This window comes from Gigantopelta aegis, chromosome 5, assembly GCF_016097555.1.
Source record: "Gigantopelta aegis isolate Gae_Host chromosome 5, Gae_host_genome, whole genome shotgun sequence".
NCBI lineage: Eukaryota > Metazoa > Mollusca > Gastropoda > Neomphalida > Peltospiridae > Gigantopelta > Gigantopelta aegis.
In genome coordinates, this window is record NC_054703.1 from 2553049 (window position 1) to 2576935 (window position 23887).

At 37.8% G+C, this 23887-nt stretch overlaps 1 protein-coding gene across 1 annotated transcript in view; it reads right to left on the reverse strand.

The window, feature by feature from the left end:
• LOC121373421 (serine-rich adhesin for platelets-like) overlaps positions 1-19850 on the reverse strand; it is a 29431-nt gene extending 9581 nt beyond the window's left edge. Inside the window, exons 1-7 of the mRNA XM_041500067.1 lie at positions 19464-19850; positions 11042-11075; positions 9437-9525; positions 8289-8417; positions 6829-6945; positions 4278-4362; positions 1302-1506 (exon numbers count right to left, since the gene is read on the reverse strand). Of these exons, the coding sequence (XP_041356001.1) occupies positions 1302-1506; positions 4278-4362; positions 6829-6945; positions 8289-8417; positions 9437-9525; positions 11042-11075; positions 19464-19714 (910 nt within the window). The 5' untranslated portion in view covers positions 19715-19850. The remainder of the gene's footprint in view (positions 1-1301; positions 1507-4277; positions 4363-6828; positions 6946-8288; positions 8418-9436; positions 9526-11041; positions 11076-19463) is intronic.
• Between the last annotated feature and the right edge of the window lie 4037 nt (positions 19851-23887).

The window sequence follows — 23887 nt, forward strand, 5'->3', positions numbered from 1 at the left end:
ATTTACAGTATCTACTTCTCGCAGTATTTTGTTGTTAAAATAAAAAATAAAACTTTCTAGATTTACAGTGTACTTTTCGCAGTATTTTGTTGTTAAAATAAAAAAAACTTTTTAGATTTACAGTATCTACTTTTTGCAGTATTTACAGTATAAAGTTTGTTTTGTTTAATGACACCACTTGAGCACAATGATTTATTAGTCATCGGCTATTGGATCTCATTCATTTGGTAATTTTGACGTGTAGTTCAAGAGAGGAAACCCGCTACAATGTTCCATTAGTAGCAAGGGATCTTTTACATACACCACCCTATAGACAGGGCAGCACATAACACGGACTTTGATAACAGTCGTGGTGCATTGGCTGGAATGAGAAATAGTCCAATGGGCCCACTGACGGGGATCGACCCTAGACCGACCATGCATCACACGAGTGCTTTACCACTGGGCTACGTCCCAACCCCAAATTTAAAGTACCTTCTTTACCTTTAGCTCGTTCCAGCCAGTGCTCCACAACTGGAGTAACAAAGGCCGTGGTATGTACTATCCTGTCTGTGGGATGGTGCATATAAAAGATCCATTGCTGCTAATCGAAAAGAGTAGCCCATGAAGTGGCAACAGCAGGTTTTCTCTCTCAATATCTGTGTGGTCCTTAACCATATGTCTGACGCCATACAACAGTAACTAAAATATGTTGAGTGCGTCGTTAAAATAAAACATTTCCTTCCTTCCTCTCAATATCTGTGTGGTCCTTAACCATATGTCTGACACCATATAACAGTATATAAAATGTGTCGAGTGTGTCGTTAAAGTAAAACATTTCCTTCCTTCCTCCCAATATCTGTGTGGTCCTTAACCATGTCTGAATGAATGAATGAATGAATGGATAAATGTTTAACGACACCCCAGCATAAAAATACATATCAGCTACTGCGTGTCACAAATGGTAAGTATATGGAAATATTATTTATATATATTTATGTAGAACCACAGTGTGTGGGAGCTGTGGGTGAAAAATATAATAAATACATAAAATCAAGGTAAGTACATTTTTAAAACACTGTATAAAAGTCAAAGTGTTTTAAAAACTTTACAATTAATTCTGGATGGAATTTAAAAGATTCCAAAACATTTCTATTATCAAATATATCATTTCTCGTCGGCTTGAGATGATCACACTCCACCAAAATGTGACGCACAGTCAGTGTACACTGACAGTGTTCACACTGAGGAGGAGGGTCCTTCTTTAAAATAAATGAATGCGTCAAGTATTAATGGCCGAAAACATTTCCTTCCTTCCTTACCTTTAGAGTTCTGTAGACCTGCCTCCTGCATGGCCGCGAGCACGGTAAATGCAGCTGTCGACTTGCTGTTGACGTAGAGATTGCCCACCAGGAACTCGGCCAACTCCTGCAGCTGGCCAAACGAGCGGCCTAGAAGCTTCTGTGCCCACTCGCAAACCAACTGACGTGAGGCCATGCTGAGTTCATTCTCCTCCGAATATTCAATCTGGAATGAAAGAAAGGATACACTTAACCTTCTGACTACTGCAGGCTAGATATCTCGCCCGACATCACGCCAGTCAACATACTGTACTCTGTATACAGTGCATTCCCCAATTCATATTTCCCGCCGTTTTGCACACAACACTCACCGGAGAGACTTGTATAACAGGAAACAGAAGACAACTCAGCTTCCTGTATTTTCAGGTTTTTGTTTTTCAGTGGTAAAAATAACTTGTAATTTTGAGTTGAAAAGTGGTTTTTGGCAAGTATTTTCGCTTGAAAACGATTTTGGCACACCACAGTCATTTTCAGGGATCAATAGCTGAGTATGACAGCTAATTTGATAATAAATTTTATAATTTTACCAACAACGAAAATCATCAAATATTGGGATATGAATTGGGAGTTCATTTTTTGTTTTGTTATTCTGGTCAGAAAACCACTGTTATCGGGAATAATAGACATAAATACTGGACAGCTGGCCACAAATGCTGGTAAGTAAACGCAACTTTTTAGATTTTTTGCCTAATTTTAATTAACATTAACTGATCTAAAATATCACAAAAATTATAAAAACCCACGAAAAATAATACTTATCGATTCAAATATGAACTTTATTTTATGTATTTATAAAACATTTAAGTGAATATATGTGAGTAACAATTATAAACTTGTACCATCTCAACATGGTTTTTGTCAAAAATTAATCCTGTAGTCTAAAGGTTAAGAAAGGCTCTAGGATTTTCCTCAGAAATGAAATATTGGTTCTCTGTCCTCAGAAAAGAACAGTGCTGTTATTTAGTCTTCAAATGGTAATACGGGCTTCTATCGGAGAGTATGGAGGTTAAAGGGACAGACCCTAGTTTGTAAATACTACGGCATATTTTTTTACGATTTGAACCGTTTTTGGTAACTGAAATTATACTTTACTTAGATTTTATGGTTTAGATTATCCATTTCGGCACATTCGAAGTGTTTTTGATCATCCTGGTGTTGTTAATATCACAAAATGTATTTCTCTATTTTTAAAAATGCACGAAGTAACAGTTATGGAGTAGAGTTTTAGTCTATTTTTAAGAGGGTATTTCACCATTTCAAAGTCACACACTCTTCTTTCAATCTGTTGTAACTTTATCGATGTGTGTTACATCTTTGTAGATTAACTGAACTTAGTGTTAATTTTCACGGGTTGAAACGAAGGTCTGTCCCTTTAAAATTATCTTAAGAAATTTATTGTTTATATATTTGTTTAATTATTTGATTGATTACAGAAAGAGATCTACTGTTACAAATGTGTCAAGAGTGCATGAAATGCAGTGTCCATTTTGAAATAATTCAAATCTATAACCACCTAGTAGGGGCACTTGTGGTCTGTTTTGTTTTTATTACATACCATTAAATTATTTTCTAGAAGTCAATGTGAAATTGGTATAGAATAATACTTTCAATAGTGCAGGCAGCATTAATGTTAGTAAAGGGCTTCTAGAATTTTATAAAAATCCACTAGCCATGGCATCAGTGATTTTACAAATTTACTAGCCATGATTAAAACTTCACTAGCCCTACTTTAAATAAATACAATTTTACTAATAGAAATAATCAGATATGTCACCTAAAAGAGGGAGATAGAGCTTAAAACCCCTTAGTTTGGGGGTGGGAAGAGGGGGCATGAGATTCATATTTACAAAATAAATGCAGCATTTGACAAGGTTTTTTCCCACTAGCCATCTGGGTAGATATAGTAGTTATTTACTAGCCCAACACTGAATATCACTAACCATGGGTGTGCAGCTACCATAATCTAGAAGTCCCATCAGGCATGGCGATAGTAGTTATTTACTAGCCCAACACTGAATATCACCAACCATGGGAGTGGGGCTACCATAATCTAGAAGCCCTGTAGTATGCTAACATTGTGTGATTTCTATGGGAAGGGGAACACAAATTCTAACGGGACCTTTTCAACTAAGATCTGCTGGGTGAGTGAAAGTATAATTTAAACTAATTATATAAAGTACCGTGGTGTTTACATGAGTTGTCAGAACTTTGCAATACTTCATCATTTTCAGGAAGGAAGAAGGAAGGAAGAAGGAAGGTATAGTTTTATTTAACGACGCACTCAACACATTTTATTTACAGTTATATGGCATCAGACATAAGGTTAAGGACCATGCAGATACTGAGAGAGGAAACCTGCTGTCGCCACTTCATGGCCTACTCTTATCGATTGGCAGCAAGGGATCTTTTATATGCACCATCCCACAGCCTTTGTTACACCAGTTGTGGAGCACTGGCTGGAACGAGAAATAGCCCAATGGGTCCACCGACAGGGTAATTTTCAGGAGACAATAATTCAAAATCTTAGTCAACTGAAGTACGATGACAGGTTTTCGCCTAGATAAGCAATTGTCTGGTTACATTTTCATGAAAGATTACAATATAATAATTATTTTATGATAAAGTTAAAAGTTTGTTTGGTTTAATGACACCACTAGAGCATATTAATATCATCAACTATGGAATGTCAAACATCAGGTAATTTTGATATATAGTCTTAGAGAGGAAACCTGCTACATTTTTCCATTAGTAGCAAGGGATCTTTTATATGCACCATCCAATAGACAGGATAGCATATACCATGACCTTTGATATGCCAATTGCTTTCAAAATTCGCAATTGACGAATTTGACGAGTGCCAGAGATAGCCCCGTCACTGTGCTATGTCTCGACCCCGATTTTATGATAAAGTTGAATCTAAAAGTAAACAATACGTACCGTTTCTCTTTTTGGAGACACTTCTAGTTCTGGTAGCGATGGTGGCTGCACCTCGAGTTTCTTCCGTAACCCACTGTAGCAGTACTTGGAAAACAGTTAAGGTGAGTAACATTCCACCAGAATATCAGGGGCAATATCAGGCCTTTCCCCAGGATTTTTTTAAGGCGCTTACATATTTAACATCATTATAACACAAATCAAGCCAAAAGAAGTTGGGTAGTGGGTTGAAAACAGTTAAGTGTTTGCTTTCAATCCAGCTAATCATGTTTTGTTTGTTTGTTGTTTTTTTTTTGTGTGGGGGGGGGGGGGGGGGGGGTAAACTTTTTTTAAAGTAACCCATCAATTCCCCACACCCAACAATTTCATAATTTGCGCCATGTTGTTGCTGTTGATTTCAGCGTCGTGTTAAATGCTTGTGATTTCTGCTTGTAAAATACCTAGGCACTTTAATAATAAAAAAACGTTAATAAAATTACAATTTACGGTCTTTTTAAAATCCAGCTAACTTATTAAATGTCACCTCACAGTTTTACAAATATATATCTAACATTATCTGACAAATATGATTATTGTAAACTAATTCAGTGTACGTTTAACTCCAATTTGTATAAAAAGGGCCTACTGCATGTTCATTTCTCGCGATCGCGATCTGCATGCATGCTATCGACCATAGGTACAAAATTAACCAAGACAAAGGAAATTACCGAAACTGCAGTTAGGTATTCATTGATGCAAACAACTATTGTTTTCCTACAGATTTACATCACGATTTACTTCTGTGTAATCGTATTTTTTAATGTCTACAACGATGTCAGCTGACTCTGAAGCGTGACGTACATTTGCGCACCGAGAGCTTTCCTCAGTTCAGCCAACGAACGTTCTTCCTAACGTTCGCGAACTATTCGATTGGTGTCCGTCATGTCCATTTGGTTTAACGTGAAGCGCACAAACCAGTGTAGAGAACGTTTTGTTTTCGCTCGGTCTGGCCTAACTCAGCCCTTGGGATAGCCTACATGTCTTTCGGCCCTGAACTGGCATGTGTATTCAAATTGACATGCATTGTCGGTTTGTTTTTATTACTTTGGTTCAAAGACTTTACAAAATTAAAATAACAAGTTACAGATCTTCCAGACGTTGAATCACCGTCACATTGCTGTCATACATGTCGTTAAAATTAATAACCTTGATTATTAAAATAAACAAACATCATAAGGCATACGATTTTAGCAAATAACAATGTAGTTACGGTTTCGATATGGTAAATATATACCAGGATTAATGGTGACATGTTTTACTCAAGAATTTCACTTTCAAAGATGTTTATTCAATTAATAGGTATTTTCTTTGATTTGTCTTGATGCGTAATTCCCAAGCATACAGACATTATTACAACAAGCAGTTATCTGACGGATTAGTAGTAGCCAATCACCTGTACCACGTGACCAGCACAAGCCCGCCGACAATTAAAACGGTGCGATCAGTGGACCTCAAAGTGAACATCTAAAGAATTGCAGAGATACCAAATGGAAGTGTGATAATGTGTGGTGAATGACGTTACGGATCACAGCTCCATTGTTTTGTATACATGTTACAAATTAAGCCGACACGGTCCTGCAGTTAAGGCGCTTACCAGACATGAAGGTGCTTACTTGGCTGGCTAAGGGAGCACGGGCCGTGTCGGCTTATCGCTCTAGGGAAACCCCTGAATATATAGAGATTATTATATGAGCTTGTGTGTAGTATTGATTTTACGAAACAAGTGCAAGGATTTTTGTAAAGTAAAAAGTGAAGTTTGTTTTATTTAACGACGCCACTAGAGCACATTGATTTTTTTTATCTGATCATCGGCTATTGGACGTCAAACATATGGTCATTCTGACACTATATTTTAGAGGAAACCTGCTGTTGCCACATAGGCTACTCTTTTACGACAGGCAGCATGGGTTTTATTTGCGCTTCCCATAGGCAGGATAGCACAAACCATTGCCTTTGTTGAACCAGTTATGGATCACTGGTCGGTGCAAGTGGTTTACACCTACCCACTAAGCCTTGCGGAGCACTCACTCAGGGTTTGGAGTCGGTATCTGGATTAAAAATCCCATGCCTCGACTGGGATCCAAACCCAGTACCTACCAGCCTGTAGACCGATGGCCTAACCACGACGCCACCGAGGCCGGTAGGGCAATACATGAATCCTGACACGAGTTTCCACTGACAGGGATCGATCCTAGACTGATTGTGCATCAAATGAATGCTTTACCACTGAGCTACGTCCCACCCCCTTTGTATTTAATAATATATTTTTATGTAATTTTGCCATGGTTACATTATAGGGCTATGAAAATGTGTGAAATACAATGGCATGATTTGGCATGCATGTTCAGCACTGTAATTAAGATACATAATGATATTTCACTTTATTCCTTAGTCTTATTATCATCTAGTGTAAGTATCGGGTACTTCGAGTCCGGGTTGAGTTCGACCCTCAAGTACTAAAGTCCAATATTTTGGACTCGTGGAGGCCCTAGACTTAAGCAGTGAAAAAGGATATTTTGACTGGCCTCTCTGCCCAAGTCTGCGCGGCTTCACATTTGGGAAGACGCATTTCATCACCTTCCCAAAGTCTGCAGGACATAATGGCTTCAGAGTGTGACTCTCACAATACAGTCTGGAAAAGAGAAAAAGAAAGAAGTGTTTTATTTAACGACGCACTCAACACATTTTGTTATTTACGGTTATATGGCGTCATACATATGGTTAAGGACCACATATTTTGAGAGGAAACCCGCTGTCGCCATTACATGGGCTACTCTTCCGATTAGCAGCAAGGGATCTTTTATTTGCGCTTCCCACAGGCAGGATAGCACAAACCATAGCCTTTGTTGAACCAGTTATGGATCACTGGTCGGTGCAAGTGGTTTACACCTACCCATTGAGCCTTGCGGAGCACTCACTCAGGGTTTGGAGTCGGTATCTGGATTAAAAATCCTATGCCTCGACTGGGATCCGAACCCAGTACCTACCAGCCTGTAGACCGATGGCCTGCCACGACGCCACCGAGGCCGGTAGGAAAAGAGAAAAACAACTCTCTACAGGTTCAAGATAGAAAAACAATTTTAACAATACACCCAACACATTTTTTATTTATAGCCATGTGGCATCAGACGTATGGTTAGTCATAGAATATATAGCATCAGACATAAAGTTAAAGTTTGTAAAGGTTTTTTTGTTCAACAACACCGCTAGAGCACACTGATTAATTAATCATCGGCTATTGGATGTCAAACATTTGGTAATTCTGACACGTAGTCATCAGAAGAAACCCACTACATCTTTTTCTAATGCAGCAAGGGATCTTTTATATGCACCATCCCACAGACAGGATAGCACATATCACAACCTTTGATATACCAGTCATGGTGCACTGGCTGGAGTGAGAAATAGCCCAATGGGCCCACCGACGGAGATCAATCAGAGACCGACCGCGCAGCAAGCGAGAGCTTTACCACTGGGCTTCGTCCCGCCCCTTTCTTAAACGATACACTCAACACATTTTTATTTATAGCTATATGGCCCAGACCGAGGTTTCAAAGTGTAAAAATAAACAATAAGTTAATTTATCCTATAACTGACCCTTGATATCCATGTCATAAACCCATGTGATAATTTAGTGTATTAACTCGGTTAACAATGGTATGCAAATTTGTAAAGTCTCTAGGTAATGTGTTGCTGTGGATGGGTCATTTGTTTACAAGCCAACAAGACCTTTACACCTGAGCATACCTGTAGTCATCAAAGACTGAATTCTCAGTCTTGCACAGTGTAGAAAATAAACTTTTGCCACCTACCTGTAGTCATCAAAGACTGAATTCTCAGTCTTGCAGTGTAGAAAATAAACATTTGCCACCTACCTGTAATCATCAAAGACTTCGTGTTTAGGGACACAGATCTCCGCATCCTCCTCCAGACTGACTTCGGCGTTGCCAGGTGAAAATAAAATTTGCCACCTACCTGTAATCATCAAAGACTTCGTGTTTAGGGACACAGATCTCCGCATCCTCCTCCAGATGACTTCGGATCCAGGTGAAAGCCTGGGCTTGCTCAATACGGTTTGAAGAGTGAAGAAACGATGTCGGAGTCCTAAACATAAAATATTTCACTCAGTACATTTTAATCTAGAACTATTTGAGAGAGAGAGAGAGAGAGAGAGAGAGAGAGAGAGAGAGAGAGAGAGAGAGAGAGAGAGAGAGAGAGAGAGAGAGAGAGAGAGAGAGACAGACAGACAGAGACAGAGTTAGTAGCTGATATATGCAGTATACACCAGACATTGAAACACATATAGGGTACAATTAAAAAACAAAAAGGTGTAATTTCTGCAAAAATAAGGATCTGATTGCCCCTGTTAAGGACTATGATTCTCATATTAATATTAAATGGTTTGATACACCATCAAGTTTTATTAGAAAATGTTAACTTCATCAGCAATGAGAACTGATTTGGTCTGAGGCAACCCCAAAAGCTGACAACTGAGAAAACAAAGGGAGATAACTGTCACTAACTCTTATAGGTATATTAAATACATTTAATATCAAAATTAATACAAGTTTCAATAGAAAATGTTAACTTTATTTGCAGTGAGAACTGATTTGGTCCAAGGCAACCACAAAAGCTGACAACTGAGAAAACAAAGGGAGATAACTGTCACTGACTCTTATAGGTATATTACATACATTTAATATCAAAGTTAATACAAGTTTCAATAGAAAATGTTAACTTTATTTGCAATGAGAACTGATTTGGTCCAAAGCAACCACAAAAGCTGACAACTGAGAAAAAAAAGGGAGATAACTGTCACTAACTCTTATAGGTATATTAAATACATTTAATATCAAAGTTAATACAAGTTTCAATAGAAAATGTTAACTTTATTAGCAATGAGAACTGATTTGGTCCAAGGCAACCACAAAAGCTGACAACTGAGAAAACAAAGGGAGATAACTGTCACTAACTCTTATAGGTATATTAAATACATTTAATATCAAAGCTAATACAAGTTTCAATAGAAAATGTTAACTTTATTAGCAATGAGAACTGATTTGGTCCAAGGCAACTACAAAAGCTGATGATTGGGAAAACAAAGGGAGATAACTGTCACTGACTGTCTGGTCTGGTCTTCCGAGGTCGTTCCAGTTGGTAGTTTCAAGTACAGCAGGAGTTTCTCCACATCAGACAGACTGTTGACTTCACCCTGTAACATAACAACAACAATCTGGTTATTTCCTTTGTTGCTTAGTATATAAATTATAAATGTAATCATGACTCAGAGAATTATATACAAAATCCACTTGCCATTGGATCAGTGATTTTTAAAATTTACTAACCATGATTAAAAATCCACCTGCTTGAAATAAATATAATTTTATTAATAGTTATAATCAGATATGTCACCTAAAGAGGGAGATGGAGCTTAAAAATGCTAACATTGGGGGGTTGGAGTGGGGCAAGATATTCATATAAAATTTACAACAGACTTTTTCTAGCCCAATACTAAATTAGTAAATATCACTATTATAATCTAGAAGCCCTTGTAATGGTAAGTACTTCTACCAGTCTTGACTTCAGTTAAATAGCAATTGGTAACATTCAGCCTATATTTTTGATAGTATCCATAAAAGGATTTCTGACAATTTTTGATGTTTGTGGTAAAATGGCAATGCCCAGTAATAACTATTAACATAAACAATATCAGTTGACATATTTCGAAGACACAATAAATTTAGGCTAAGAAATTTAAACATTATAAACCAGATTAATACGACATGTTTTTGTGTGAATATGCATCTGTAGCACACATTCGTAACGAGTAAATTTTGCAAATGGCTGTTGGTATATGTAACAACAAACAATTTAAATACAAATTAAAAACTAATCAGTGTAAATGTTATTAAAATGTAGCTGATTTAAACATACTTTTATTATCCAAGTTCTAAAGGCTGCTTTGGATACATATTAACAGCCATTAGCTACTTTGGCAAAAGGCGGGGTGAGACCCGATACACTGACCTGTATTAAGAAGCCATCCGTCTTAAAAAAGCAATTTTTTTAATACTCCAGCCCTCTAAGAATTTAAAGTTTGCGTGACCCAAATATGTGCTGCACAATTATATTTCAGGCAACCCATTTCATTCTGCAAACCCGTTACAAATATATTTTTATGTGAACATTGACAAATGATAGTGGAAAATATTTTTAATGTTTTTGTGTTTTTGTTTGGCGAGAACAAAAAATGGGTTACACAAAACTAGATTTGTGCCAATGATATGCGAGCGAAACGATCGTTCACACAATTTTCAGAGACCTAGACATCCTTTGGTAGACAGCAGAGAACATATATAACATTTAGTGAAATATCTTAAAATATCAGGGAAATAAAAGTGTTATCAGTCACTCAGTGACGATAACACATTTTAGAGTGAAAATTTCACTATTTCACTCTAAAATGTGTTATCGTCACTGTAAAAAGTGTTACCTTCACTGTAAGAAAGCCGGAACTATTTTGCTGCTGGCATTTTAAAAATAAAGGTGAATTGCCAAAAGTTATATAATAAATAGAAAATTTCATGTTTTTTGTCAAATATGATTTATATCTCATCTCGTGAAGTTTGCAATCATACCACTCGTGAGATATGATTGCAAATTTCACTCGATGAGATATAAATTATATTTGACAAAAAACCATGAAATATCTTCTATATCTTACTCACCACAATTCTGGCAATCCTCTCCTTGCCATCAGAGCTGAAAACAAAAGAGAAAACATTAATTAATTCTAATTTATTATTATACCTTGCATGTACAAGTGAATCAGATATGAAATGAAAACTTTCTGGAAATAGCAGAGATCCTGATATCAAGTAATCATCTACTGCACTGATAACATCACTAGAGCACATTGATTAATTAACCATCATCGGCTGTTGGATGTCACACATTTGGTACATGCAAGTCAGACATATAGTCCTAGGGAGGAGACCCACTACATTTTTCCATTAATGGCAAGGGATCTGTATATGCACTTTCCCACAGACAGGAAAGCACATACCACAGCCTTTGACCAGTTGTGGTACACTGGTTTGAACATGAAAAAACCCATTCAGTTGAATGAATCCACAGAGGTGGTTCGATCCTGTGACGGAAGCACCTCAGGCCTGTAATTATATGTAATTACATGCATGTAAGTGAAAAATAGGCTTTGTAAATGCGGTACATAGTCAATCTTCAGAGAAAACTACTTGCAGGTTTCTGCCAGAGGGTAAAATGGGTATAGCGCCATACCCATTTTTTTTTGCGGATTTGTTTTTTTTACGTTAACCTTTCGACAAAATTAATTACTTATATCATTACTGTATAATTTTTTCAACTCTAACACTAAACTTAACCCATTTTCTTTTTAAAGTTTGTTTTGCTTAATGACACCACTAGAGCACATTGATTTATTAATCATCAGCTAATGAATGTCAAACACATGATAATTTTTACATATATAGTCTTAGAGAGGAAACCAACTACATTTTTCCATTAGTAGCAAAGCATCTTTTATATGAACCCTCTCACAGACAGGGTAGCACATACCACGGCCTTTCGTATACCAGTTGTGTTAACAAACCAATGTGGTCTTTATTTCACAGGAAACTAGCTACATGTGATTAACACTAGGTCATCCACAAAAAACAAACAAACAAAAAAACATTTAATATATCACTCAACCCACTACTTTAGTGGACAGTTCATGCACTTTTATTTTAATAGGAAAAATGTTATTTTTAGTTGACCCGACACAAGGCATCTTCCACTTGATAATTTCAATACCGCGGTTAATGTCAAGATGAAGGACAGCTGACAAATGGCTTGATTTATGGGAGCTACATGTCACTAGAATGGAGTGTAACCTACATGTACATACAACAGAAAAAAAAGCGAATAGGTTTATATACATATTTGTATTTATTAAATTTTCATGATAAAATTAATTTGGTAACTAGTCTATCAAAATGGGTCTAATAACTAAGAGACACACAAAGTAACATGAATGAATATCTAACGACACCCCAGCACGAAAAATGCATCGGCCATTGGATGTCAAACACAAAGTATGTAATATGAATGAATGAATGAATGAATGAATAATGACCCCAGCACGAAAAATGTATCTGCTATTGGGTGTCAAACACAAAGTATAATCTACATGCATGTATGATGAACAACAGAAAAAGGTAAATATTTGTATACATCTATTTATTTTTTCATGCTAAAATTAATTTGGTAATTGGTCTATCAAAATGGGTCTAATAACTGTAATAGATACACAAAGTAATGGGATGCAAACTTGCATGAGCACAGTTCACATAATCAGGGCTAAAACTTATCGCTGGCACTGATGACAATTGCCATCATTGAGATATAAATTGTTGTAGTTAGAGAGCATCACCAGCGGCACTCTTGTGCCGAAGTGCCATCGGTGAAGCTCCTCATTTCATTTCAACTTATTTCCGTGCTTATATCCAATTAAGGTTGAAGCATGTTGTCCTGGGCACACACCTCAGCTATATGGGATATCTGTCCAGGACAGTAGGTTAGTTGTTAGTGGTTAGTGAGAGAGAAGAGGATGTAGTGGTCTTACACCTACCCACTGAGTCGTTAAAACTTGCTCTGGGTGGGAGCTGGTACCAGGCTGCGAACCATGTACCTACCAGCCGTATGTTCGATGATGTAACCATGACACCACTGAGGCTCCTCAACGATGGTAACATGTACATTATATGCCAATATTTAACATTTGCACATTTGAAATAAGTTTACATACAGCAAAATAGCATTTCAGTGATGCTTATTTGCTTAAAATTTCACTTTTTTTTTTTTTTTAATTGCCATGTTCTCATGGGTTTTGTTTTCATTATTATATTTGATTTGCAGAAAGTACTGTATGTTGCATTTTTGTCTCTCTACTATAGTGAATAGTTGACATAATCCATTCAGAACAATTGTCAATAATTTTGAGTGTTTTAATTAAGGATTAGTTGATTAGAAAATTTATATTTGACAAACTGTTCACCAGGGCTTCTATAATTTTTACAAAATCCACTAGCCATGGGATCAGTGATTTGTGTTTATGTTGTCAGCCAAAAACAGTTTGGTACCACTTCCAACAGCCGATGATTAATTAATCAATGTGCTCTAGTGGTGTCACTAAACAAAACAAACAAATAAACTGTCACAAGTGCTATGTCACGTTCATTTTCTATGGTGATTATTTTCTCATGTTCAGCTTTTTGCTATATTATGTTCAGGTCTTGTTGTCATTGATGTGCCAAATTCTGTTGTGTATGCTATATATCATGTTCTGGTCCTAAATTCTCTTGTGTATGTTATATATCATGTTCTGGTCCTGTTGTGTGAGCTATACAATGTTCATGTCCTGTTGTGTGTGTTGTGTCATGTTTACTTTCAACATTCTGTTGCAACTATATGTTAACTGTAAAGTTAATCAAAATTCATAAATCTTGCCATCGTTTATGTTGAGGTCACATTCACTTTATTCGCCTTTTAACCTTACGTCTGATTACACTGTCTTTTCTTACTGGACTTTGTCCTGGATAACTTACAATTGCGTTTGTTTGTGCAATATTGTTAATCCATAATGCCCACATGTAGGGCAATCCTGTAGATCTTCAAAGGCAGCTGAAAGACGGAACTTGATCACCATAACATATAAATCAGTGTGATTATGCTTGCACTTGGTGGTATATGCCACATACAACATTATTATGAATTAAAATTGTATCTACAGATACAAATTACACATTGGAAACTTTGCTTCAATTAATTGTCCCTGCTTAATTAATAATTTGTTATGCTGTATTACTGTTAAGGGAATGAAAAAAAAGGTGCAGTTTATAAAAAAAAAGAAATGTATTATTTAACAATGCACTCAACACATTTTATTTATGGTTATATGGCATCAGACATAAGGAAGGACCACACAGATATTGAGAGTGGAAACCTGGTGTCGCCACTGCATAGGCTACTCTTTTCGATTTGCAGCAAGGCTTCTTTTATATGCACCATCCCACAGGCAGGGTAGTACATACCACAGCCTTTGATATACCAGTCGTGGTGCACTGGCTGGAATATGAAATAGCCCAATGTGGTGCTGCCATATGCAAGGCAGTTACTGTAAAATTCATAAATAAAGTGCACCATTTTTTAAACCGCACCTTGCAATTTACAGTAAAAACGTAGCGGCTTATAGGCCAAAAAATATGCTACATTCTATATTTGATAACTTTGTAATTTAGATGCTGGGATTCTAGATTACAGTAGCCCCACTCACATGGCTAGTGATATTCACTGTTGGGCTAGTAAATAACAACTATTGTCATGCCCGACGGCTAGTGAATATTTTGGGTTAAATGTTGCAGTTAAGTCTGTTTTGTAAATATGAATATCCTGCCCCCATCCCACCCACCACCCCCCCCCCCCCCCCCCCCCCCCCCAATGTTAGTGTTTTTAAGTTCTATCTAGTATCTCCCTCTTTAGGTGACGTATTTGATTATTACTAATATTATTTAGTAAAACTCTATTAACTTAAAAGAAAGTAGGGCTAGTGAATTTTTAATCGTGGCTAGTAAAAAAAAAAAAAATCACTGATCCCATGGCTAGTGAATTTTATAAAAATTCTATAAGCCCTGTTAGATGTAAATGAATCAGTTCAATTGACAAGTAATAAAATGTATTGTTGTGGTCTGGCTCAAGAATTAACGAATGCTCACCCACCCACATAGTATTGTAAACTAAAGTTTGTTTTATTTAACGACGCCACTAGAGCACATTGATTTTTTATCTTATCATCGGCTACTGGACGTCAAGCATATGGTCATTCTGACACTGTTTTTTTAGAGGAAACCTGCTGTCACCACATAGGCTACTCTTTTATGACAGGCAGCAAGGTATCTTTTATTTGTGCTTCCCACAGGCAGAATAGCACAAACCATGGCCTTTGTTGAACCAGTTATGGATCACTGGTCGGTGCAAGTGGTTTACACCTACCCACTAAACCTTGCGGAGCACTCACTCAGGGTTTGGAGTCGGTATGTGCATTAAAAATCCCATGCCTCGACTGGGATCCGAACCCAGTACCTACCAGCCTGTAGACCGATGGCCTAACCACGACGCCACAGAGGCCGGTACATAGTCTGGTAGTCAGCCTCTTAAATGTGGATCAGATCTACTCAAAATTACTCACCCAGAGGACTAGCATATTTTAAATTCTACTCACCCCCAGTGATTTCCTCTCGCCGTGTGCAAGCATTAGTTTCTACCCCTGATTTAGCAAAGCACTAACAATATATCTAACGAACACAAAATAGATAAAAAGAAGAGAGAGATGAGGGCATTGTGTATTGAATTTAATTTTATTTAGTTGAAATTAGCAGATGAAACTTAACTCGGGCATGCATTTAAAACCGATTATACCTAAAATACTGTTCATATAAAATACTGTATTGATGTAAATTAAAAAAAAAAAACTCTTACCAAACCTGAAATTTCAATACCACCCAGTTTAGTGCAGGGCGCTCATTAAGTCAATACATTTTTTAATGTGCAGGGCGAGTTGCTTCCCTCTATTTAGCAAATTTAGAATGGCAGGGAATTTTTTTTATGTTGTTGGAAGATTTATTTTGTTAATAATGATCAAAGTACTTCAATCAGGATTTAGTGAGTATGGTAGGTTGTAAATTTTTGGTTTGTGTGTCCATTTGTTGCACTATTTTGGTTGAAAAACGGTTGAAACATGGTGCCACAAGTTCTGTATATAGATGTAACAATATCCGGACGTAGAAAAAACCCCACTTACCAGTGATGTCATTAAAAATAAAAATAGCAGGTGAAAATCTAATTATAGGTAGCCATTAATCAACAAAAAGTCGACAAGCATTGTTTATTGGAAGTTCGATACCTGGCGACAATTGATTCAATAACCGGCGAAAAATCGCCGGGTATTAATGACATCCATGCTTTCTACGTCCCTTCGGACTACACCCAGCTCTAACAAACCACATATGTATATCATTTAATGCCTAGGTGCCACTTCAGATACCTGTACAACCGTGTCCGGTGTATCAGAGCATCCGGTGATAGCACACTTGGTATTTTGCTTAAGTATGTATACTTAGGAAGTTGTCATGTTGTCGGTGTTTTTAACGAATTAAAGTTCAATTCCTTTTTCAATGGTTAATCAAGTATCAACATATTTATTGTTAAAGGTGCAAAAAATATATATCGGAATTATCAATTATTATATCATAATTTCAAAACAAATCATTCACCTGTTTTTGTGTATATAAACACGAAGTCGGTCAGCCTTACTGATATTAAGAATGTAAAAACCAGTCTAAAAACACCTTTCCCGCATTTTTTAAATTATAGTAAACAGTATAAATGTAATTATTTTCGTTCGGTAATTTATATTTAAACTGAAATGCAAACAAAACAAAAGTTTACACTTTAAATGACAGTCATTCCAGTTCAAATTGTTATAAAAAATAAAAGCGAAATAAGATCCACGTGTGTGCACAATCTACCCGAGAAAAATAAAATTCATGTAGGCATCTTAGCCATGCATGACAATGAACATGTATGCATCTGCAGTACTGTGCCACTCAAGAAAACGATTCCGAAACTGATCATGAGATGGGTCATGTGTGATCGTTCATTTTCATAGTAATATTTTTAACAAGACAAAACAAAAAAGTACTAAAATAATTCTGGGACAATAGTGTAGCATTTATGGGCTAAAAGTGAGGTCATGGGCGGTCTATAAATAGTGGGGTCAACGATCCACATCTACTGCGCCGAATCACCGGATATGCAAATCGTTTTGGATACAAGGGGGTGTCTATATTTATGCACCATTTTAAAATGTTTATTTACTACAAACATAAAACAATTTGTATCATGGATGGACCAGTTTCGGTGAGCATAAGCATTCGATTCTAAATCATATCAATATTTATACACAGACAGTTGTTATTTAAATAGCTACCTTTTTATTAGTATTTCTACGTTTCATATGAGCATTAAACTGGTCGCTATGTAGCAAAGATCACTGCACGTGCGTCAAAAACTGTAGCATGCATCAGCAGTGAGTGAAACGTTTAGTTGTATAGCTTACTCCCAAAACTTTCCAACACAAAACTTTTCAGTGTTTTATCAAAACATGTATCAGGGCTCGAACTTAACGGCAGTAACGACGACAATTGCCGTCGGTGACATATAAACTGCTGTCGGTTGAGGGTGTCACTGACGACACTTTTCTGCCGCCGAATAAAAATTACTGCCATCGGTAAAGCTCCTCACTGACGGCAAATTGTATAAACATTATCTGCCAGTATTTAGTACGACCGTTTGGGTCCTTGGTGGAGTTAATGGGCGTTTAGTTAGTACCAAGCGATGGAACTACATCAGGGGCGTAGCGTTAGCTGGATCGGGGGGGAGGGGGGGTTCGAATATGAACCAAGTGGATCTTTTCTATTTTGGTTTTGCACCACCAGAAACTCCATATGTATAAACCTGTATGTTTTAATTCTGAAAGCGGACCATTTGCTTCAGCAAGGGGTGGGTGTGTATGTGTGTGTCGTCCGAACCCACACAGCCTACGCCCCTGTACATTTAGTCATGCGCATACTCTGTGTTGTGTAATATACATTCTCACTGCATTTTGCCTCCTCGCTTGCGTATTATGCCGCCTTTTTTCACGTTTGGCAGCCCCATTTGTGTTTCTGACCCTCTTTATTTTTTGGCATCCTGTCATAACTTACAGCAACCAGCTCCGCTATTTCAAAATGCACTTTTCCTTAAAAAACATTGATCAGTCTGCACACTGGACACCAAAGGAAACAAGCCGAGTCGTGTACGAAAGAGCACCTGACGAAAAATGTCAGTAGCTTAAGGCAGTTACCGTAATGTAATTTAGCATTATTTTTTTAACAGCGTCTGTTGTGTCCAATACCAGTATCCACTTGTATGTTTGATACACACAATAACAGTTATATTTTATTTTAGCAATGAAAACATTTTATTTTTATCGTTTCGGCAATCTCCGAGTGAAACAAAACTACCCATTTGGTGCCAAAGTTGTCACGTGATCAGAACGGTCATTCTGTATTCTGTGTCCGTCAATTTGTGTCTGATATTTTAACCTCAATTGCAGATTTAACTGGTCATAACTGATGATTTTTACTTACTGTCATTTGTTTATTCAGCAATTCCTTATAAAATATTAGAAACAGATAAATTTATTTATTTTATTTCAGCGAGAACACTGTATACAATTTAATGTCATCGACAGAACAATTTTCATGTCATATTCACAGAAGACTTGGGCAACTTGTCTCAGAAACATCAGGTTCCGTTAAATGTTAGCTTATTCTAGTAGTCCATGATTCCATTTATAATAAATTCTTGTTTATTGAAGTTTATTGACATACACTGAAGAGATTTGACTACATGTACATACAGAAAAATAATCTTTCAGTCATGTTTAATTGCTGCAAAAGCCAGTTTTAAAAAAATTGCCGTGGGCATACTCAAAATTGCCGTCGGTGGGGCCTTTCACCAACGGCAATTTGTTTTTCTAGTTGTTGTGGGTGATAAATTCTTAAGTTCAAGCCCTGATGTATGTTGTTCAACAAAACATGTACTTATAATAGTTTATAGTGTTCACAAAGAAAATGGTCCTTGAATGCTTATGCGTGCCCATACACTAGACAGCACTGTATTATAAATATATGCAAAAAAGTAGACAGACATCTGGTCTTCACAATTGTAATTTACATAGTTTATTAGTGACATCTGGCATGATTTGCTATGTGACTGAAAATTGTGAAATACCTGTAATATTGAATGTTTGATTTGTGTAGCCATCTCCAAGGCTTACATAGCTAATCATAATGGGATACTGAACTGGTAGAACCTTGAATATTTATCACTGTGCCAAAATCAGCTGTTAAACAAAGGGAAATAAATCTTGCACAACAAAAATATAATTTTCTACAAGAAAAAAAAAAAAAAAGTACCATGATACATAGTGAATCATCCACTAATGCCTTCGTTAAATATACCCCATACCTGACGGACGATTCCAAGCCATCTTTGATGTGACTGAATCGAGATTCACTTTGTTGTGGCAAAGTTTGTTTGGTGGTTTTTCCCGCAAAATCGCCGTCTGCAGTCGCTTCCCCATTGTAAACATTGGTCGAGTCCTTTTCGCTATTCCGATCTGCCGACCCGTCTCGACCTTCGCCTTTCGTCCATTCTGCTTGATTGTTGTTCACTACATCGTTATTGAGGTCTGGAATTTCCGAAAGAACCTGATACATACTAGATCAGGAGAATTTTCGTTTGACATAAACCCTAAACAAAGCACATCCACATGTCGACATTTTGGATTTGTGTAAATGGTATTTTGTTTTTCGGCGCATGCGCGCAGACGTATACTATTTGTTATGTGACAAGTGCTCGTTTTTGGTTCCCCTCGAAAACCCGTTAGATTCCGTAACTAACGGTTAATTGGATTATCATGCATCTGACTATCCGTTAAAGTTCTGCATAGTCGATGGGGTTAATTAAATATTATTAACATGTTATCATAGTTTCATATGATCAATTAAACTCCAGGACACCGTTTTACAAAGCGATCTTAGCGTTAAGGTCACAAGTAGGCCTACCTGAGGTAGTTGGACTCAGGCCCGTAGGAACCGGGGGACCGGGAAAGAGGGGGGGGGGGGGGGTGGCACTTGTGAGTTTTTTTTGTTTGTTTTTACACAGTAATGTTTGCCATTGTAACCAAAATCTGATATAGAGTTTGTATCCGATCCGTCAGTGCCCCCCCCCAGTCGTTCCTACGGGTCTGACACTATGTATGTATGTATGATTTTATAAATTTTAATAGTTAAAAAAGGGTTTGATTGGAGGCCATGGCCCCCGTACTACCCCCTCCCCCTACGCCACTGGGTAGTTGTGCACTTAACCTTAGCGCTGTAAGATTACTTCGTAATACGGGGCCCAGATGTGGTTGAAAGATGCCGGCAATGGGTGTGGGGAAGGGCGGGGTTTCATTTTAAGTTGGGAGGGTCAAGCGCCATCAGCTTTTTTTCCAAGCTTCCGTCAGCTATACTTAGAGCCGCTCAATTGAAGAACAGCCGCATAAGCATAACCCCCCCCCCCCCCCCCCCCCACAGTGCTGGAGAAAAATATCAAATTCGGGCAAAAATTATACAGATATTCGGGCAAAATGTGCTAATCTGAGACCGTTTGATCATATATTTTTATCATTCTACCCTTAAAATTAGTTGTAATCCATGTAAAAATGCGTAGTGAATCGTTTGCAACCCAATATAGCTGTTTGTATGGTAATGCACACACACACACACATACACTTTTCCCAATTATTGTGCTCAGAAGGCTAAAAATGCCTTATTTGAACACCTGGGAGTTTTTTTAAAAATCTGGTGATCGTAACCGACCCCGACCTCCTGCCCCGGGCGGTGAAAAGTTTAGGCCCTCAAATTTCCGTCCCCGGGGCCTTCGCACTGACAGCGGGCAAACACACTTTTAATTTCTAGTTTCTCTAACAAGATGTTTTTCAGGGAAAATGTAATGTAAAATGTAGGGCGCCTCGTAGGGTCTCTATGAGTACTCGGGCACGGGTCGAGTCTAGCAAGACCCACGGTGGAATATAATGATCAACCAGGGTTTCTGCCAGAGGGTAAAATGGGTGTGGCGCCATACCCAGATTTTTTGGCAGATTTTTTTTTTTTAAAGTTAACCTTTTGACAAAATTAATTACTCTTATCATTAATGTATTATTTTCTTAACCCTAACCCTAAACGTGACCCATTTTCTTTCTGGGGGAGGCCTCTCATACCAATGCCACACCCAAAAATTTCTTTCTGGCAGAAACACTGTCAACGTACAATGGACAAAGTAGGACACCAATTTCATCAGTAAATAATCAACGATATAATTTACACAATTATTATATGACCATGCGCTAGTTTCTCTTTTTAAATTGCATAATGCTATTTTAGTTTATTCCTTAATCTCAGTATCATCCAGACCGGCCTCGGTGGCATCGTGGTTTGGCCATCGGTTTACAGGCTGGTAGGTACTGAATTCGGATCCCAGTCGAGGCATAGGATTTTTAATCCAGATACCGACTTCAAACCCTGAGTGAGTGCTCCGCAAGGCTCAATGGGTATGTGTAAACCACTTGCACCGACCAGTGATCCATAACTGGTTCAACAAAAGCCATGGTTTGTGCTATCCTGCCTGTGGGAAGCGCAAATAAAAGATCCCTTGCTGCTAATCGGAAAGAGTAGCCCATGTAGTGGCGACAGCGGGTTTCCTCTCAAAATATGTGTGGTCCTTAACCATATGTCTGACGCCATATAACCGTAAATAAAATGTGTTGAGTGCGTCGTTAAATAAAACATTTCTTTCTTTCTTTCAATATCATCCAGGGTCGGGTACTCGGGTCCAGGTTTGAGGCTCTAGATCTGTGTCACTATAATACTTTTATTATTTAAAGGCGCATAAAATAGTGGTGCGCTGGGGTGGGGTGGGGTGGGGGGGGGCTAGATTGGTGCGAATGAAGCTGGGGGGGGGGGGGTGTCAAGGCGTGCTCTCCCGGAAAAAAATATTGAAAAAAACGAAAACAAAATTCGCTTATGACAGGGAAAGAATTCCACCCCTCCCCCAATATATTTTATACCGATTACGTGTTAATATAATTTAAATAATTTCTATATCGGGATCTCCTATTTTATGAATTTACTCGATGTGCGAGGCGTTCAACATTTCACATGGTATGGGCATGGGCCATTTTTGGCGTGCTTCTATCAGAACACTGTTCAAGCACGTCTGTCGTAAGCATCCAAGACAGGGAAGCACCTCACATAGGCTACTTAAATAAATATAACTGGGGTTTTTTTTATATTAAGGGGATGTCTGATAAACCAACATATCTCGCCATATACCTATGCCGTGGCAAGTTCATGTATAGTTCAAGGCCCCTTTCCACAAAGCGATCTTAGCGCTAAGATCACCTTAAAGGGACGTACCCTAGTTTTTAAACACCAAGGCATATTTTTCACCTAGACCCTAGTTTCAACCTGTAAAAATGGACACTAAGTTTGGAGTGATACAAAAGTCTGTGACGTTGAAATGCGACTAAAACGCTACTCCATAACCAGTACTTATCAGACGCACGTGCGTTTTTAAAACTGTGAAAAATGCATTATGTGGTATTAGAAACACCAGGATGACCAGAAACACTTCGGTTGTACGGAAATGGATAATCTAAACAATAAAATATAAGTACTGTTTGATTTCAGTGATCATAAACGGCTCTAATAGTGGAAAAAACGAGTGTATGTCCCTTTAAGTGCATATGTTAGCTGTGCAGTTACGGTGATCTTAGGGCTAAGATCGCTTCGTGGAACGGGGCCCTGTTGTGTTTGTAGGCCCATTTTGAATTATTCACGACGGCGAGACGTAGCCCAGTGGTAAAGCGCTCGCCCGATTTGCAGTCGGTCTAGTATTGATCTCCGCCGGTGGGCCCATTGGACTATTTCTCAGTCCAGCCAGTGCACCGCAATTGATATATCAAAGGCCGTGATATGTGCTATCCCGCCTGTTGGATGGTGAATATAAAAAGATCCTTTGCAACTACATGTATTGGAAAAAAGTAGAGGTTTTCTCGCTGAATTACCAAATAAGCCGATTATTTATAAAATCAATGTGCTCTAGTGGTGTCGTTAAACAAAACAGACTTTATAACTTTTCATAAAATATATGAACCAACATATATTTTCTCAGAAAGATCATTTTATAACATCAGTTTCAGTACATACAGATAATACCCCCCACCCCCCACCCAGTCATCCACCCAAACCCAACCCACACCCACGATTGAATTTATGATGGAAAATAATGTTATTTGTGCTGTTTGTGTTATTAAGAACATTGCTGATCACTCCAAAGAAGCTGTTGGTTTGTTTGTTTGTTTGTTTGTTTTGTTTTTTAAGTGCTCAAACGATTTATATTGGAATTTTAATGAATATTTCTCTATGTATGGGGTATTTCAAGCTTTGATTGTAAAACGGTTTCATCGGTGACAGTACATTCTTGTTATCTCATGTTGATTTACTCACTGTGGATCACTTTTAGATTCTGTATACAATTGTAAAGTATATAGTAAATGTTTATCTGTCCCGGGTTGGGCTTCTGGCTATCCAGATACAGTACCCGGAACAGACATGCTCGAAACCTTCGTGGTATATGAGCATGGCAAAATTCACACACACACACACACACACACACACACACACACACACGCACGCACGCACGCACGCACACGCACGCACGCACGCACGCACGCACGCACACAGAGAGTAAATGTTTTAAAAAGTCACTTTTTCCTTTAGTTCCAATGTATTTGAAACTCCGTTTTAGTAGAGAAAACATGAATTTGTGTGTCTGCTGTATGCCAT